The 20,891-nt window shown below is 35.2% G+C and overlaps 1 protein-coding gene across 1 annotated transcript in view; it reads right to left on the bottom strand.

Annotated features, from left to right (window-relative positions):
- Positions 1 to 20,891, bottom strand: part of CUBN (cubilin) — a 256,759-nt gene that overhangs the window by 201,163 nt on the left and 34,705 nt on the right. Inside the window, exons 18-21 of the mRNA XM_008692037.2 lie at positions 4,136 to 4,280; positions 3,730 to 3,908; positions 1,072 to 1,237; positions 510 to 726 (exon numbers count right to left, since the gene is read on the bottom strand). Of these exons, the coding sequence (XP_008690259.2) occupies positions 510 to 726; positions 1,072 to 1,237; positions 3,730 to 3,908; positions 4,136 to 4,280 (707 nt within the window). The remainder of the gene's footprint in view (positions 1 to 509; positions 727 to 1,071; positions 1,238 to 3,729; positions 3,909 to 4,135; positions 4,281 to 20,891) is intronic.

Raw genomic sequence — 20,891 nt, 5'->3', positions numbered from 1 at the left:
ACAATGACAGAAAAATTTTCAATTTGATGAAATCCTAAGCCCTCAGATTCAAGAAGCTCAACAACAACAAAATTGTGCTAAGAAAAGCCAGACAAAAAAAAGAGTACATACAGTATAATTCCATTTTTATACAATTCTAGAATATACAAACTGATTTATAGTGATAGAAAAGGTTGGTGGTTTCCTGGGGATGGGGATGAGGGACAGAAGTGAGGAATTATAATAGGAGTATTATATTTAATTATAATTACTGGATCAAATGTTTATATTATCTTGATTTTGGTAATGCTTTCATGGGTATATACATATGTCAAAACTTAATCACTGAAGAACAAGCTACAGAGTAGTCAGTAGTGATGTAGAAATGGTCATTGAGGAGCGAGCGTGTTGATCTCAACTGGTTTTTATACAACATGGTAGATTTTAATATCTTTCACTGCGATAGGAAAGCAAGAAAGCAGGAAGTCTCTTTGTGTTAAAAAAAATAAATAAAAACAAAATATTTTTACCTCCCAAGAGATGTGTTAGAACCAGTGTCATAAACTTCCAAATAGTCATTTGTGCAATTGTAATGAAACTCCAGATGAAATACCCTGAATATCAGATGAATCAGGTGGCCAGGTTGGACTAATATATGCCAGGTACAGTTGATGCCATGAGGGTAGATATTTGGATGGCCAGGACTTTGAATGATTCCTGTTGACTCTGTCAGAATTTTTCCACATGCTATTGAAATAAAAATAATAATTATTAGAAAAACTAACCAACAAGTTACCTGAAATTCAAAATAAAATAATCTGATCATAACCTCTTAAAAGCTGAAAAAGAAACATGTTTCTCATATGCCTCTTAAGATAACCTAGTTTTCCTCTTAGTAATAGAAATCAGTTAACTATTGATATATACTGATTAGGAAATATATTTTTTCTTTGCCTTTGAGTGTACTTTAAAATTTTTACAAGGTTGATAACTACAAATCTACAGTGTAGATGAATTTTCTATTAATAATTTATTTCTGCTGTTTACTTTCTCTGCCCAAAGGCAAAGTAGTAGAAAATGTCAGTATCTTACCCAAGTCTGCAGAACTGAATTCAGCCATGAAACCACGATTTTCAGTAGAAGAACTTTTCACAAATATGACATAAAGAAAATTGTACACAGATGTTATAAATGAAGGTATGTCTGTGCCACAATATTTTTTGTTTTCAGGAGAACCCAAAATAGAACTGCTACCAATCTAAGTAAAAAAACAAAAACAAAAACAAAAACCACCACGGTATATTCAAGTTTATTTTGTTAGATATTATTCTGGAAAACTGCTTCTTAAATTTAAATTCAATTAATTAACATATAATGTATTATTTGTTTCAGGTGTACAGGTCTGTGATTCATCTGTCTTATATAATACCCAGTGCAACTGTTTTTAAGAATGATTATTTCTGAAAGATTTTATTAATGTCATAAAAATAAATTTTAGTCACCCCTAAAGAAACTCCACACCTATTAGCAGTCATTCCCCATTTCCCTCAAACCCCAGGCTCAGATATCCACACTGGACATTTCCAATAAATAAAGTCACACACTACATGATCTTGTGTGATTAGCTTCTTTCATTTAACCTGTTTTCAAAATTCATCCATGCAACATGTGTCACTTCTTCATTCCTTTTTAATGTCATATAATATTCCCCTGTATGGATATACCACCTGTTAATAATCCATTCATCAGTTGAAGGATATTTATATTGCTTCTACTTTTTGGCTACCAAGAATAATGATTGTAGTCATTTATGTACAAATTTTTGTGTAGACATATTTTCATTTCCTTTGGATATACATGTAGAAGTGGAATTGCTGGGTCAAATGATAAATGGTAATTACTGGATCAAATGTTTAACTTCTTGTGGAACTTGCAACTGTGTTCTGAAGTGGCTGTACCATTTGATATGCTCATTAGCAGTGAATAAGTGTAAGAAGTTTCCAATTTCTCTATATCCTTGCCAACACTCACTATATTGTGACTTTTGGATTATAGTCATCCTAGTGCTTATGAAGCAGTATCTCATTATGGTTTGATTTGTATTTCTCTGAAGATTAGTGATACTCAGCATCTTTCCATGTGCTTATTGGCTATTTGTGTATATTATTTGAAGAGATATGTATTTAGATTCTTTGTCCACTTTAAAAATTAGATTGTTTTTAATTTTGATGAAGTCCAATTTTTTATTTTTTCTTTTGTTGTTTTGCTCTTTGTGTCATATCTAGGAAGGCTTTGCCTAACCGAGGTCACAAATACTCCTGTTTTCTTCTAAAAGTTTCACTGTTTTAGCTCCCACACTTAGGTCTATGATTCATTTTTAATTAATTTCTGTGTATGGTGTAAGGAAAGAGTCTACTTCCACAATTTTGCATGTGGATATTCAGCACAATTTGCTGAAAATACTATTTTTTTCCCGTTGAAATGTCTTGGTGCCCCTTTCAAGAATCAGCTGGCCATAAAGGTATGGATTTTTTTCTATATTTTCAATTCTGTCCCATTATTCCACATTTTTATCCTTACTCAAATAACATACTGTCTTTATTACTGTAGCTTTGCTCTAAGTTTTAAAATGGGTTAAGTGTGAGTCTTCTAACTTGGTTCTTCTTTTCCCAAAATGCTTTGGTTATTCTGTCATTTCTAGATGAATTGTACAATCAGCTTGTGAATTTCTGCATAACACGCCAGCTGGGATTTTGAAAGGTCTTAAATGGAATCTTCACATATTTTGGGAGAGTCCCGCCAACTGAAAACATCAAGTCTTCTAATCCATGAACATGGGATGTCTTTCCACTTATTTATGTCCTTAATCTCCTTCAACAATGCTTCAAGAATACAAGTTTTACACGTCTTTTTAAAGATATATTTCTTAATGTTTATTCTTTTTTATGCTATTGTAAATGGCATTGTCTCCCTGGTTTCATTTTCAAATTGTTCACTGCTAGTGAATAGAAAAAGAAATGACTTTCATACCTTGATCTTGTATCATGCAATTTGCTGAATATGTTTGTGTGTATGTAATCCTTCTAATAGTTTGTATGTATGTATGTGTGGATTCCTTATGATTTTCTATATATAAGATCATATTATCTGTGAAGAGTGATAGTTTTACTTCTTCCTTTTCATTCTGAATGCATTTTTTTTCCTTTCCTTGCTTAATTGCCCTAGCTAAAATCTCCAATATAACGTTGAATAGAAGTGGTAAGAACAGAATCCTTGCCTTTTTCCTGATGATAAGGGCAAAAGATTTAATATTTCATCATTAAATATGATGTTAGTTGTGCACTTTTTATAGATGCTCTTTATCAAATTAAGGAAGTTCCCTTCTATTCCTAGTTTGTTGAGTGTTTTCATCATGAAAAGATGTTGGATTTTGGCAAAATGCTTTTTCTGCATCTATTGAGGTATTCACGTGGGAGGTTTATTCCTTTACTTTTTTTTACATTAGGTGATTTTTTAATGTATGCCAACCTTGCATTTCTGGGATAAATCCCACTTGGTCATGGTGTATATTCCTCTTTATATGCTGCTGAATTCAGTTAGCTAGTATTTTGTTGAGAATTTTTGCATCTATAGAGATATTGGTCTTTACAAACTAGTTTTGTTTCATGTAGCTGATCTGAGGATAATGTGACATAATATTTTTAATGATATTCAGCCAAATACAACTATTCAAAGATGTTCTACTCTTACCTCAATATAATCTGTATCACAGTGGGCAGAACTTTCAATTTCAAAGGCAGTAAAGTTGAGAATAACTACTTGGCTTTGGGGCTGGTGGATGGTCCACCTGCAGATCCTTTCTCCTGGATACACGTTAGGATAAAAAGGCGAGCGAATGACCCCTTCTCCAGTTAATTCTCCTCCACAAGCTGTAAACATGAAAATGATAGTAGTGTTTGTTCAGAGATAAATGATTCTTGCCTTCACTTTTATTGCAAAGTTGAGTTCTGCATAGGAATATAAAGGAATGTGATATTACTCTTAGAATTTTTTCCTTGCCACTAAAGGACATAAAATGACTAAATTATTTCAAGAAATTAAAATGTTACAATCAGAAAAATTAGACACTTAAAAATTAAGGCATAAATTTTCTTACCGACTTGATAAACAGCTCTGAAACTAGCTCTTACAACAGAAGCATCTATTTTAAGCCTGATCCAGATACTATTAGTAATGGATTTAATGTGAGAGAGGGTTTCACTGCCACAAACTTTTCCAAGTAAGGTTTGATCATCTCGAACCTAAATAGAAAAACAAAATAGATCTGTAACCCTAATCAACAAAATTACCTTGGCAATGGTGCATTATTTGGAGATGAGAAAATGGCAGATTCAGAATAAGTTATAATCTAATTTGGGTTACATTTGGGCATTTTTTCAGCACAATAAAGTAACACTAAATATTGATAACAAAATCTTAAGCCAAATAAAATCCAAAAGCAAAAGAATATTTAAAACATTTTCCTAATAATTTCTACAATGTGAAAGGGGAGATAAATTTACAATTTTGGAATACTTAGAAAACAGTAAAATATGAGAACATGATATATCAAAATATGCAAATTTCAGCCAAATCTGTAATCAAAGGAAGTCATAGACTAAACTGCTTTTATTATTGAAAGAGACAGAAAAGTAGATAACAGAAAGAGAATTTAAAGAGGCAACTTAAAAAATTGGAAAAAGTTATTAAAATGAGGGATGATAAAGTAAAACTAAAAGTAAAACCTAATAAATAAAATACAAAATAATGTTAAATTCAAGAATTGTATTTTGGGGTAGGTTGGGGGATAGGGATATTTAAGATATATCTTTGTCAATAAAGATAAAAGAAAATAAAGAGAAAACTAAAAAAAGAATAAACACAGATACACAAACTAAAAATGAGAAAAATGCTACAAATAAACAGATACTGATACATTCATTTCATATGAATGATAATTCTTTGTACAACTCTATGGTTGGAAATGGTTATTTCCAGAAAAAAATACAAATTACTAAAATTATCTCAAGGAGAAGGAAAATAAAATCTGAATAGACAATAAACCATGGATAAAATTGAAAACATTATCGAATAATTACTTCCCCCCCAAAACTCCCAGAAAATGCTCTACCTCGTCAATTATTTCAAACTTTCTTTAAGATTTTACTTAGGGGGAGCCAGAGATGCATGCACAAGTAGGAAGAGGGGCAGAGGGAGAGGGAGAGAGAGTCTCAAGCAGACACCATGCTGAGCATGGAGCATGATGCAGGGCTCAATCTCATGCCTGAGATCATTACCTGAGCCAAAAGCAAGAGTCTGACACCTAACCAACTAATCCACCCAGATGCTCCAGTTACTTCAAACTTTAAGGAACAAATAATTGCCATAGGTAATTTGTTCTAAGGCACCCTGAAGCATGGAAGAATCTCCACTAATTTTTCTCAGAACTATCTTACTAAATTCCAACATAGATAATATAAATGAAACTATGGATCACAAATGAAACTATGGATTGATCTCACCTATTTATATAGATACGAAAATCTTTCTTTAAAAATATTTTATTTGACAGAGAGAGAGGGAGAACAAACATGGGGAGCAGCAGAGGGAGAGAGAGAAGCAGGCCCCCCACTGAGCAGGGAGCCCAATGAGGGGCTCCATCCCAGAACCCTGGGATCATGACCTGAGCCTAAGGCAGACACTTAACTGACTGAGCAACCCAGGTGTCCCTAGATACAAAAATCTTAAACACAGTTCTAGAAAAACAAACTTACTTCATCATTAGGCTTATAAACCAATCAAATATGAGATTTGAATAACGCAAGATTATTTGAAATTATAAATTGCACTCATCAATAGATTCAATGCAATAAACCCTGTATTTCCATAGATGTAAAAAAAAAATTGTCAGCATTCCTTTTTATTAAAAGCGAAACTCTTAGAAAGGAGCAAAAGAAGATTTCCTTCACACAATGAAGACCACCTGTTTTAAATCAACAGTCAACATCTTATAGGGGCCATGAGCACAGTCTATGGAGTCACACAGACCTGGCCAGAGCCCCTGCTCTTCTGAGCAAGTTACTAAATTTAAGCCTGGCTCATGGGGTTGTTGAAGCAAACAGATGAAACAATAGTGTGAATTACTCAGCAAAATGCCTAGTAATAAAAAATGTGAACTAAAGAAAAGCTATTGCAATTCTTGACATTTTGAAAGGTGAAACACTAGAGGTTTCTCACAAAATCAGGAATGATTCCATGAATATAGATACTACTCCTGTTATATAGAATTATTTTAGAAGATCAAGCTATCCAAATATTAATTCATTTTCTCAACTAACATTATCAAGGCATCAGTAAGTGCCAGGGCCTGTGTGGGCCAGTCACTGCTTGCAAGGACCCTACAAGCAAGCACATTTTCCCAAAAGCATGAGTGCCATGTTTGAGAAAGTACAGGGTGCTATATTATTACTTAACACAATGGTTCTCAATAGGTATCACAACTATATTTTTTTTTTTTTTAAGATTGTATTTATTTATTTGAGTGAGAGAGCACAAGTGCAGGGGGAGCAGCAGAAGGAGAGGGAGAAGTAGGCTCCCTGAGCAGGGAGTCCAATGTGGGGCTCGATCCCAGGACCTGGAGATCATGACCTGAGCTGAAGGCAGATGCCTAACCGACTGAGCCACCCATGTACCCCACGGCTAGACGTTTTGGAAATCTCTGAAGACATTTTTTGTTTTTGTTTTGTTTTAAGTGGATTAAGTTAGTTGATAACACAGTAGTGGTTAGGCACTATTGGCATTCAGTGGCTGGGGACCAAAGACACTAAACACCCTGAAATGTGAGAGATAGTCACACACAAAAATTCTCCTATACCCCATGTGACACTCATAGAAGGGACCGTTCTATTATCAAGTGTAAAATCTCGCTCTATTTTATAGGCTAAACCCAAAAATATTTTTCCCAATTTTAATACACACTGAATTTTCCAAGATTATAAGTAGAGTATAAATCAAAGGAAGTTTAGTGTGTTTTTTTTTTTCCTGGAAATCTGACAAGAGCTGGTATCCATTTCAGAAAATTTGTCACCAACCTACACAGCCACATCAGCCTGGATTTGTACTGTGGCATTCACAGTGAATCAAAGAGAAAACAGCTTAAGGCTTCGTTTTGTCTTCAAGTCTAGCTTGCCTGGGCTTATAACAAAATGCAGTAAATAAACATGTATATTTTTTACTTTATTTCTCCTAAATTTTATATTTCCAACTTTTTTTTTATATTATATGTGTATTGGGGTTATATCATCTTATGAATTTCATTTCAGAATACAGAAAGGGTGATATAAAAAGGCCTTGAAGGAAACTGACTTCACGCCAAAACCCGGAACTCAAACAGGGGATTATGGAATATCTATCAGTGGAAATGCCCTTTAAATTGAGACTTGAAGGATTATCCTTATCCAGGCCAAGGGACATGGGCAATAAAGGGAAGATTTTAAAAGTTCTGATACTCAAAGCTGGCAGGGATATGGTAACACAGTCGCTCCCATGCACAACTGGTAGAAACATATGGAAATTTCTGGGAAGTAATTTGACAGTATGTATCAGGAGTCTTCAAAATGTTCAGTTTTGGATCCAGTGACTTCACTCCTAACACTCTATCATGAGGAAATCATTCGAGATACAGGCAAAGACACACAAGGATTCACACTGAAGTTGCTCTATAATTACAAGAACTGAAAATATTCCAAGTGTCTAATAATAGGAGAGTGATTAAATAAATTAGGGTACAGCCATATGATCGAATCTTACACAGACCTTAAAAATCACATGCCTCTCCACTGACTCATACCAAACCAGTTTCTAAGAGCTGTAACACGAATTTCACAAATTGTCTTAAAGTTATGCTAAATATCTCTCTAACCAAACAGCAAATCTTTGAAGGAGGAGAAAATGTCTGTCATGCCTTTAACATCTAACACAGAACTTTACAAGTAGGTATTTGACAAAAGCTTGTTGATTCGTTAATCTTAAGGCATGGTATGATGGTTCAATTTTTGTTAGCGACACAAACATACTAGTTCTTGGAAACGAGGAAGCAGGAAACAGAGTAAGATATCACCCTGCTCTCTGATCCTCCAGGGCTCCCCGCTCCTCTGCTAAGACTGTAGTCTCTCTTTTGTATTTTGCCCATTAGAAGATGACAAGAAGGAAGAAAAACAGCCAAATAGCATCAGAGCAAGCTAAAGCGGGCCATTCCCCAGGGCCTCACTAATGAAATTCAAGGATTTTAGCAAGGAGAAAGGCAGCTGCAGTCCAAATGTTTTAAGAGGAACTTATAGGGCTCAAGGGCCCTAAACCTAGAAGGTACAATTGATTTTGGCTACGTTTGTCTGTCTCTGTGGAAATGAAACCTTATTAAATCTGAAAGCCTGTATTCTCTCTGGATCCTGGACATGACAATACCTTAACCACAAATCCTTTGAAAGAGACAAATAAAGTTCATCAAAATGCTCTAAAGTGATCTCAAATATTGTTGCAGTCCATTCTGCATTCAATACGTAGGACTTGTGAATTTGCACCTCCCCCACAACAACAACAACCCCTTTTTCTTTTGTGCTTATGCACTAGGATAGACTGTATTATTTTTCCTAATTATTTACATCCCTCCCTGTAACGGGATTTAACATCTCTGCTCATTGCCATGTGACTTACAATGCCTCTCAATGAAGAATTAATACTTATTCTTCCCATTGACTGGGCTTGGCCCTAGGGTTTTGCTTTACCCAACATAATGTGAGCAGAGGTGGTATGCCATCTTCAGGGAGAAGCTTTGGGAGTCACTGAAGGATTCAACCATCTTTTACTTTCTTTTCTTACAAGATCAAGAGCCTGCGTCCCAGGGACAGATCGGACAGGGTGAGCAGATCAGCAGAACTGTCAGTGACCCAAAATCAACATGTTTACATGAGCAAAGAATAAATGTATACTGTTGTAACCCACAGACATTTTTTTGTTATTGTTTTTGATTTGTTGTATTGCGATTGACTGTTTGTCCTTAGAGTATAACCCACAGCAAGGTAATTTGTATTTAAACCTGGTTTATCTTAACAAGGAGTTTTTCTTAACACGTCAGGTAAAGCCATGCCATAGTCACTTATAAAGGCATGACATCAAATTCATTCTTTACACTGGATCACATTTGCAAAGAAATGACTAGAGCCAGTTCAGAATTCCAGTGTTCTGTGGATGGGGCCCAGATTTCTCATTGATTGCCTTATCTATTCAGCTACACTAACTGTCTCAGGCCCAGAGATGCAATATATAGCCTGTGACCCACGACTGTTAGCTTATGGAAAAACCTCAAATGGCTTCTGATTTTTGCATGCATCAGACTGAACTAGTTCTTGAAGAGAAACTACTCATTAAAACAACAACAACAAAAACAGAGTTCTTACAAAGGAACGATTTCCTGTAGAGAAAGCTAAAATAAACAGGGCTGAAAAACACAGTTCATATGAAATTTAAGTGTGAGCTCTAGAGCCCAGTCAGCAGCAGCATAATTCTTTGAGTTTATGGAGATTTATTTTCTCAATTCGGTCTCTAAGGCCACATTGGCACTTCCAGCTGGAATCCTCCTTCTCTTGACTCTTTGCATTGTTAACTCCTTCTCATCCTCAGACCCAAAATGTGCCATCCTTGGGGAAACTACCTCTGACTATTCGACTAATGTCACTAGCCCTGTTATTTTCTCCCAAAGAACTGTTCTTTCCTTCAAGATACATTTCCCAACTTGAAATTACACAGTTGAATTCTTGCTTGTTTAATATCTATTTTATATACCCATCCCCTAGCATAGGGCCTTACACCTAAGTTGTTTGATAAATATTTAGAGAATGATTAGACAAATAAATCGATGACCCCTTTTAATTGTTTTAAGAAGACTAATATTACTATTCCTATTACAGATTAGGGAAACTGAGGCTCACTGGTGTTAAATACCTTCCCCTTAATAACAGAGAGAGTTGAAGTCCTTTATCATGTTTCCCTGCAATATTGTGTTTATATCAGGGAGAACTGGCCATCCTCTTGATTCCTCTGAATAGCTTATAGCACTCTTGATAAATGCCCTTTCCTACAGCCTCTACGTCTCACTTGTCCCATTGGGTTTGTAGTCTCCCCATCAGCATGCAACTCCTTTACATACAGCAAGGATCTGTTCTGTAATTCCCTCACACCTCCACAACTAGACGGGGCTACCATCTCAGTCCTTTCCCTGGCTCCCACTACACCAACCAATAGAATTATTTCACCTGAGCAATGGCATATTTTGCCACTCTGTTACAAAAGATCAGGATAGCTGAGCAATTGTGGAAAGACTGTGTTGACAACAGAGCTAAGAAACTAACCGAATGTTTCTGATCTCTGCCAAAATTCCAAATCCAATATGCTAAAGAACGCCAACTATTGAACATCACTCCATTTCCCCTTTTTCCTGCCATCTCTAGAAAGATATTTCTCTCAACTAAAATTAATTTCAACATGTGCTTAACTGGAAATACTCCTCAGCCTATGTTGGTGTGTTTGCTTGCTGCAACTACATTCCAGTTTCAGTTGTCAGAGGTCTTATTCTTTCTCTGCCGTTGGGGTTTATTCTTAAGAACTATTCAGTGAGTCACGGCCATGAGACTATAACTCCATGTCCCCTTGAGGATAACAAGTATACTCAGGCAGACCAAAAGTCATAGCCCTCCTTCAATCCCAAGGCTGGAGCTGAATAGCTTCAATGCATAACAAAAGCAAAAGGAAATCTTTTGTGAATTTGATTCCATGTAAAGAGCTGTGGAGATGTAGGAATGCTGTGCAGGGCCAACTGGGAGGGGCGGGGTGGGGAGTCCCAGGAAGAGGAGAGGGAGGGAAGGTTCAGAGGGGAGACAGATCTCCAGTGTTTCTGCTTGTTGTACTCCCCACATTTCCAATTTTTAGTTCCTTCTTTAAGATTTTGAAGATTTTACCTGGAAGTTGGGTTTCCTCATGTCTCACAGATTTTGATATCTCTCTAGCATTTTCTCTTTGTTATTTTCTACACTGTCTTTCATTTTCTATTTCCTTCCTTAACCCAGTAACTATTTAGGAGAGAGTTTATAAATTTCCAGGTATTTGGACAGTAAAAACAATTTATCAATAACCTCTAGTTTCATTACATTGTAAAGAGATCGGTGTGTGATTTTTTGTGAGTTTGCTTGGATTAGCAAGAAGTCATTTGTCTTTCAAAGACACTTGTAGAATAGGTACACATTCCCCATATTTCAGACACAAATTTAATGTAGCTCACTTTTCTACGCCATTTATTTTTGTTTGCTTTCCACTTCTAAGAAGGAACAACCTCCCCAGAAGCCTTCCTATACCCCCAGAAGGCACTTCTCCTTCCCCTTCCTATCAGTCTCTTATGTGGTTCCCCTTCCACTTACCAGAAGTCCTAGCCTGGAGAGGTCAGATGATTCAGGATTGGTCAAGGAGATTCTATTCATTTCTTTCTACATCCCATTTCAAGCCCTGACCTTAGCACCATATAGGCTTCTAAAATTATTATTCAGCTTACTACTTGGCTTCTCTGGGATTAAAAATTAAACTTTCATTACTTCTTTTCGTGTCCTTCACTTAGAGTTCTGAGGGCTTAAATCACTTATGAAATATTAACGAGAGGTGCTGCTTTTTATTCTGGAAAGATGCTTCTGCCCCATTCATTGATTTGTTCTATACAATTTAAAAGCTCTCTTAGACTATGGACTATGAGAAACAAACTGAGTGCTACAGAGGGGAGGGGTTGGGGGAATGGGATAGGCCGGTGATGGGTAGTAAGGAGGGCACATATTGCATGGTGCACTGGGTGTTATACACAACTAATGAATCATTGAGCCTTACATCGGAAACCGGGGATGTACTGTATGGTGACTAACATAATATAATAAAAAATCATTATAAAAAAAAAAAAAGAAAAAAAATAAAAGCTCTCTTAGACAAAAACAGATGAACTAACAGTTGATCTGTTCTTGCTATACTCATTCTTTTGTCACCAGCCACATCACATCACCCATGGGCAATGTGTGTTTCTAGAAGTAGAAAATTTAGTTGAGAGAGATATATAAATCCAAGAATCAATGAATAAATGTGTGCTTCTTGTTAAAAAAAGAAAAATATCGATATGCTACACTGGGTCTGGGCAATACCACATTTATTATCACCTGTAGTTAAATTTTATACTCAAATAAAATATTTACAGAGCTCTCTTACTGAGCAAAAAGTAAGTCTTTCAAAAGTATACTATACATGAAAAAGATATACTAAGCAATAATATCTTTATTTAAATTATCTTCATTTAAAGGATATATTCACAAGGCAACAAGACCATTGGAACCACATAATGAGCAGATCTAGGATTTTTAGAAGTGCATCTATTCATTCAAAAGAAAATTTCTTGTTATTATTCTCCCAGATCTTTCTAGAATTCCCTCTCTTGCTTTTTATTCTTTCCAAAATTTTGGGTGGTTGTTTCTTTCTTATAAATAGAGTTAGTAAATGGCAAAGTCATTGCTTTCTAAATCACCAATGTATCTGAAATACCATTACTCTTTTTTTTTTATTCCTTTGCTTAAATACTCACTTCTTAGGTATACCTTTTAAAAATGAATTCACCATTTCAAGGAGCAATATATTGAGTCACAATAATGCCATTTGAATTTGAGTGCATTCCAGAATCACTTTCTTCTATACCCACTGCCTGAAGGACATGAAAAGAAGTAGATATACTTAAATGGGGGGGGGGGGTAGTTCACAAATTATCCCAATAGATAGATATGATGTATTGGCAAGAAATTGATGGAAGTCAGCATATGTCTATCTAGAATCCCACATAGGTACATCTAAATCCTATTCTGACAATAACTAAAGTGATCTTTGTGACCTCAATTTCCTTATTTGTAAAATTAAGGATTTAAATTAGATGACCTCTCAGGTCCTTGCTGTTGTGGAAATTCTGCAAATCGATTGTATTCCTTTAGGATGGTCAAGGACATAATAGAAAATCTTTTCAATTATTCAAATCACTATACATGTCCTGTCCTTCTATTAGAGCTCTTATATTCTCTCCATCAACAACCCCTGAGGGAAATTTGATCAAGACTTTATGGGTGTGCGTGCACATCAGAATGTCAATACTTTAATGGCCAACCATGGAAGGGTCTTACCCACTATCTCCAAACTGATAAGTTCAAGGCAGGAGTTGGATATTTGGCCTAGGAAAACCTTGCATTTTTATAATGCTTTTAATTCTTCAAGCTTCTTTTATCATTTGCTGCCTTGATTTACATTCACAAAGTTTGAAGGAACAGGTAGGGCATCTTGTAGAAGAAGGAACGGAAGCATCCAGATAAAATATTGTCCAAGGTTATACAGTCATCAAATGACTGGACAAAAAGAAGCACTTAGATAAATTAACTCCAATCCCATTCTGGCCACATAACATTCTCCCATTCTGTTCCACAAAATTAAATGTTTCAATGCTTTTTTATTATTTTTTAAGGATAACTTTTCACAATGATTCAGAGTTCACATAACTTCTTATTGAAATTCAATTAGAATGTAGTGCAAGGCCAGAGAGGGTATATCATTCCAGATGTTTTGATGACACCTTAGAGCCATAAGAACCCCATGGAGCACCTAATAGAAAGGTACTCAGATTTCCCTAAAAATTAGCATTACAGTTTTGCCTGAGAAAAGCATTGTGCCTGGTTCCATGTTCTAGTCCTGTGACCAGAGAGCCAGATATGGAATTGGGAAACCCACAAGAGCTTCTTTCCTGTGGAAGGTGAGCCAACTTTTGTGGTCATAGCTACACAATTGTGTTTCTGTTCTTATCAGAGAATAGTACAACTGAAACTAATTCAATTTCATACTCCCCTACTCCCGAGACATGTAACCATGGACAAGTGACAACGTCTCTGGGCCTCAGTTTCCTCATATCAAAATAGGAATAATAATGGTTTTTGTGAAGATCAATGAATTAACTCATGGCAAGCATGTACCATAGCCAACAGACAATAGAAAGACAGTAATCATTATCTACTTAATTTATTACAGTATTTTTAAAGTCTTAGAATAGCACCTCGTGCATAGTAAGTACTAAGTGTGAGCTTTTTTTTTTTTTTACTGTTTTTAAAGTAAAAAAAAAACAGATGTTGGAAATTTAATTTTTATTTACATAAAAATATCTAAAATTGTTCCATAGTGTAAAACATTAATGTATTTTATGGGATATTTTGGAAAATATAAACTAAATGAATATACACATTTACCTCACCATCTGAGACAAAAATCTCTGGATTAAAAAATAAATTGCTGAATCCAGAGAGGCAGTTCAAGATGACAGTATAGCAAGATCCTGAACTCACCTCTTCCTATGAACACAACAAATCTACAGCTATATATAGAAAAATTCCCCATGAAAAAGACCTCAAAACTACCTGAACAAGCTTCTCCACAACAAAGGATAAAAGGGCCACACCAAAATGGGAAGGAGAGGCAGAAATTCATTTGCTGATCTTAAAGCATCTACCAGAAGGGCAGGAACATATAGGGATTCCCTCTGGGGATAGAGACACTGGCAGGAACCATTTTTGGCATTTTCCTTCTAACCTGCTAGTGTTGGTAGGCATGCCCAGCCTTTATGTGCTATGCTCCATGACCCCATCTAAGCTGGCCAAGCAAGCACCCCACTCCTATGCACCACTACACTGCCGCCCATCAGCTAGGAAAGTACCCCACCCCCATGTGCCACTCCACCTTAACCTTGCCAATGATGACCTAGTGAGTGCCCCACCCCTGCATGTTGCTTCACAGTGGCACCACCAAAGCTAGCCAGCCAACACAGTCCACACAAAGAATGCCCTGTGAGCATCTGGTTCTTGTGGCCAAGGGGGATTAGGCCTTCATCCTATGGGTCTGAAACAAATGAAGAAAATTCTTGGCAGGCTACCACCCCCAGGGTACTGCACAGACAGCAGACTGGAACACATTCCCAGTCGTGCTGTGAAAAAGTCCTATCTATCTGACATGGAGTTTTGGCCTGGTGAGCAGACTTGAGGAATATCACATATGTAGAGGCTATGGAAGTGCTCTCAGGAAGCATAGGCTGGGGGATACCATCTTTCTTATTTGATCTTGCTACAGCTCACCAATACCTCTCAGAAAAAAGTTCATACACTTGTCTGAAGCCTTGAAATTTGTAACTGTTGCTAAGCGAACACATCTAGATCACTTGGACTAGAGCCAGCAGTGTCTATAACTGAGGTTCCACAGGACTGTATATATTTGCATACCTTAAAAGCTGCTGCCTGAGGGTCTAGCTTGTAATTAGCCTGAAACTAGGTGCTGACTGGGATCCACCCCTCTGGAACACTCACAGGTCTTGGCACACCCTCAATACCTGGGACCTACCAAGAAAAAGTCAGGCTGCTTAGCCAATCACAAAGGTTTAAAAGACAACAAAGGCTTAGGGCAAGGTTAAATGATAAGGTTTATCTCCGAGCAAGATCACCCAACCAAGACTGGGAAAGATAACTGTTACACCTTATACATAGAAAGAAACAGATAGATAAGCAAAATAAGGAGACAGAAGGATATGTTCCAAATGAAAGAACAAGATAAAACCCCAGAGGGGAAATACCTTAATAAAAAAAAAAAAAAGATAATTTACCTGATAAAGAGTTCAAAGTATGGTCCTCTGAAAAAGAATGAATGAACATAGTGAAAACTTCTACAAAGATATAGAAAATATGAGAAAGTACCAAACTGAAGCCACAGAAATGAAGACCACAATAATTGTTCTGAAATATATACTAGGAGGTTTCAACAGCAGATGAGGTTAAGACAGAATCAGTGAGCTGGAAGACAGGGCATGAGCTCATCCAAACAGAGCAGCAAAAAGAAAAAAAAATTAATAATAAAGATAGCTTAAGGAACATGTAGGATATCATCAAGCAGAATAACATTCATATTATAGCAGTTCCACAGGGAGGAGACAGAAAGAGAAAGGAGAAGAACACTTATTTTCAGAAATAATGGCTGAAAAATCTCTAATCTGGGGATCCCTAACCAGATTCAGGAAGTCCAGAGATTTCCATAGAAAATGAGCTCAAAGAGACCCACGCCAAAGTACATTATAATTAAAATGTCAAAAATTAAAGATAAAGAGAGAATCTTAAAAGCAGCAAGAGAAAAACAACTTGTTATATACAAGAAAACCACCACAAGACTACTAGCAGATTTCTCAGCAGAAACTTTGCAAGCAACAATAAAGTGGCATGATATGTCCAAAGTGCTAAAAGCAAACAACTTCCAACCAAGAATACTCTACCCAGCAAGGTTATCATTCAAAATTGAAGGAATGATAAAGAGCTTTCCAAATAAAAGCTAAAGGAGTTCACTGATACTAAGCCAATTTACAAGAAATATTAAAGGGACTTCTTTAAGCCAAAAAGAAAGGGCACTCATCAGTTACCAGAAAAAACTATGAAAGTAAAAACCTCACTGGTAAAGGTAAATATATAGTAAAGGTAGTAGATTAATCACTCATAAAGCTAGTAAGAAGATTAAAAGACAAAAATAATAAAAAGAATATAACTATGATAAATACTGAAGGGATATACCAAAAAAAAGATGTAAAATCAAAAACATAAAATGACATCAAAACATCAAAAACATAAAATGTAGTGGGGTAGTAAAAATGTTGAATTTTAGCATGTTTTCAAATTTAACTTGCTATCAACTTAAAAGAGATTGTTATAAATATAAACTGATATATATAAGCCTCATGGTAACCACAAAGTAAAACCCTATACTAGATACACAAAAGATAATGAGAAAGGAATCTAAGCATAACACTGTAGAAAGTCATCAAACCACAAGGGAATAAACTAATAGAAGGAAAAAGGAACAGAGAAGAACTACAAAACACACAGAAAAATAAATAAATAAATAGATAGATAGATAAATAAATAAATAAATAAATAAAGTGGCAATTAGTATGTACTTACCAATAATTACTTTAAATGTAAATGTACTAAATTCTCCAATCAAAAGACATTGAGGGGCTGAATGCATTAAAAAACAAACAAACAAACAAACAAACAAGACCCATCAATATGCTACCTACAAGATGTAAGGACACACATGGATTGCAAGTGAAGTGATGGAAAAAGATATTTCATACAAATGGAAACCAAACAAAAGCTGGGGTAGCTATACTAATATCAAACAAAATAGAGTTTAAAACAAAGGTTATTATAAAAGTCAAAGATGGGCATTACATGATAACAAAGGGATCAATCCAGTGCAAGATATTTGTAAGTATTTATGTGGCCTACAGGGGAACACCTAAATATATAAAGCAAATATTAACAGACCTAAAGGGAAATACTTACAATAACAGAATAATAGTAGGAAACTTTCATACCCCATTTACATCAGTGGATAGATGACACAGACAGAAAACTAATACGGAACATCAACCTTAAATGACACATTATACCACATGGACTTATAAAATATATACAGAACATTCACCCCAAACATCAACACATACAGGTTACAGTCAGGTACACATGGAACATTCTCCAGGATGATTCATATGTTAGGGCACAAAACAAGTCTCAATAAATATAAGACTGAAATCATATCAAGCATCTCTTCCAGCCATGATGGCATGAAAATAGAAATCAATTATAAGAAGAAATCTTTAAAAATCACAAATATGTGGAGATTAAACAACCAATGAGTCAATGAACAAATCAAAGAATAGATTTTTTAAAATACCTTTAGTCAAAGGAAAATGTTAATACATCATACCAAAATCTATCAGATGCAACAAGAGCAGTTCTAGGAGGTAAGTTCATAGCGATACAAGCCTACCTCACAAAATAAGAAAAATCTCAAAAAAGTCACCGAAGAGTTTACACCTAAAGGAACTAGAAAAAGAAAAACAAATTACCTCCAAAATTAATAGAAAGTAGGAAATAATAAAGATCAGAGCGGAAATAAATGAAATACAGCTTAAAAACAGATAAGAAAAAAATCAATGAAACGAATGGTTGGTTCTTTGAAGAGATAAACAAAATTGACAAACCTTTAGCTAGACTAACCAAGAAAAAAAAAAGGCTCATATTAAACCAGAAATGAAAGAGGAGAAGTTACCACTGATACCACAGTAATACAAAGGATCATAAGAGACTATTATGAAAAATAGCAAGAAATTGGTGAACCTAGAAGAAATGGATAAATTCCTAGAAACATACCCTCCTCCAAGACTGCATCACGAAGAAATAGAGAATCTGAATACACCAACTATTAATAAGGAGATTGAACCAGTAATTGAAAAACAGCCAACAAACAAAAGTCCAAGCTTCACTAGTGAATTCTACCAAACATTCGAAGAAGATTTAATGCCTATCCACCTCAAACTCTTCCAAAAATTTGAAAAGTAAGCAATGTTTCCAAACTCATTTTCTGAGCCCAGCATTACCCTGAAACCCAAAACGAAAGAAGACCACCACAAAACAAAACAAAATACTCTAGGCCAATATTTCTGATGAACGTAGATGCAAAAATTCTCAACAAAATATCAGCAAACTGAATTCAACAATACATTTAAAGAATCATATCCCACAATCGAGTGGGATTTACTCCACAAATGCAAGGATGTTTTAGTATATGCAAATAAATCATTGTGATATACCACATTAACAAAATGAAGGATAAACATCATATGATCATCTCAATAGACACAGAAAAAAGCATCTGACTAAATCTGACACTTATTTATGATAAAAAACTCTAAACGAAATGGGTATAGGTGGAATATACCTCAACATAATAAAGGCCATATATGACAAACCCACAGATAGCATATTCAGTGATGAAAAGCTGAAAGTTTTTCCCCTAAAATCAGGAACAAAACAGATGCCCACTCTTGCCACTTTCATTCAACATAGTATTGGAAGTCCTAGCTAGTGAATAAGCAGGAAAATGAAATAAAAGATATCCAGATTAGAAAGGAAGAAGTTAAATAGCCACTATTTGCAGAACATATGATTTTATATAGAGAAGATTCTATATGCTACACCAAAAAACTGTTAGAACTAATAACTTCAGTAAAGCTGTAGGGTGCAAAGTCAATATACAAAAATATGTTACATTTTTATACACTAACAACAAATTATCAGAAAGGGAAATTAAGAAAACAATTCCTGTTGCAATTGCATCAAAAAAGAATAAAATACTTAGGAAAAAATTCAACGAAGTAAAAGACCTATACATTGAAAACTATAAGACACTGATGAAGGAAATTGAAGAAGATACAAATAAACGGAAAGATATTTTGTGTTCATAGGTTGGAAGAATTAATATTGTTAATTGTCCAGTTACCTGAAGCAATCTACAGGTTCAATGCAACCTCTACCAAAATTCCAATGGCATTTTTCACAGAAAGAGAAGAAATGATCCCATGATTTGTAGGGAACCACAAAAGATTCTGTATAGCCAAAGCCATCCTGTGAAAGAACAAAGCTATAGGCATCATGCTCCCTGATTTCAAACTATACTACAAAGCTAGAGTAATCAAAACAGTATAGTATTGCAATAAAAACAGACTAAAAGATCAATGGAACTGAACAGAAAACCCAGAAATAAACCCAACTACATATGGTCAATTAATTTACAATGAAGGAGGCAAGAATATACAACAAGGAAAGGAAATCTCTTCAATAAATGGTGTTGAGAAAACTGAACAATCCCATGTAAAAGAATGGAACTAGATCACTATCTTATACCACACACAATATTAACTCAAAATGGATTAAAGACTTGGTGAACAGACTAGAATAAAACGTATGAAGAAAGCTCTTTGACATTGGTCTCAGCAATAACTTTCTGGATCTGATTCCAGAAGCAATGGCAACAAAAGCAAAATGAACAAATGAGAAGACATCAAACTAAAAAGTTTCTGCAAAGTGAAGGAAACCAACAACACAACAAAAAGGCAGCCTAATGAATGGGAGAAGATATTTGCAAATCATACATCAAATAAATAGTTAACATCCAAAATATATAAAGAAATCATACAACTCAAGAGCAACAAAAAACAGTCCAACTGAAAAATGGGCAGAGGATCTGAGTAGACCTATTTCTGAAGAAAACATAGAGATGGCCAAAGGGCACATGACAAGATGCTCAACATCTCTAATACGAAGGTGATGCACATTAAACCATGGTGAGATATCACCTCAAACCTGTGGGAACAGCTATTATCAAAAAGACAAAAAACGACAAATGTTGGCAAAGATGTGGTAAAAAGGGAACCTGTTGGTGGGGGTATAACCACTATTGAAAACTATATGAAAGTTCCTCAAAAAATTGAAAATAAAACTACAATATGATCCAGCAATTCCACTTCCTACTATATAAACAAAGAAAAGGAAATCACTAATTTAAAAAGACATATGCACCCCTATGTTCACTGCAGCATTATTTATAATACCCAAGATAGGGAAACAACCTATGTATCCATTGATCAATGAATGGATAAAGAAGATGTGGAATGTGTGTATATATAATGGAATATTAGCTATAAAAAACCAAAATCTTGTCATTTGTGACAACATGGACAGACCTCATGAGTGTTATGCTACAAGCTTTCAGTCATAAAATAAACAAGTCATGGGATGTAATGTACAACACGGGGTCTATAATCAATAATTCTGTATTTCAAATTAAAAAGTTGCTATAAAAGTAAGTCTTAGAAGTTCTCATCACTAGAAAACAAT

The sequence above is a fragment of the Ursus maritimus genome, unplaced genomic scaffold (assembly GCF_017311325.1).
Source record: "Ursus maritimus isolate PB19 unplaced genomic scaffold, ASM1731132v1 scaffold_31, whole genome shotgun sequence".
Taxonomy (NCBI): Eukaryota; Metazoa; Chordata; class Mammalia; order Carnivora; family Ursidae; genus Ursus; species Ursus maritimus.
Note: the sequence above shows the minus strand (reverse complement) of the source record. Positions and strands in the feature narration are given on the sequence as shown.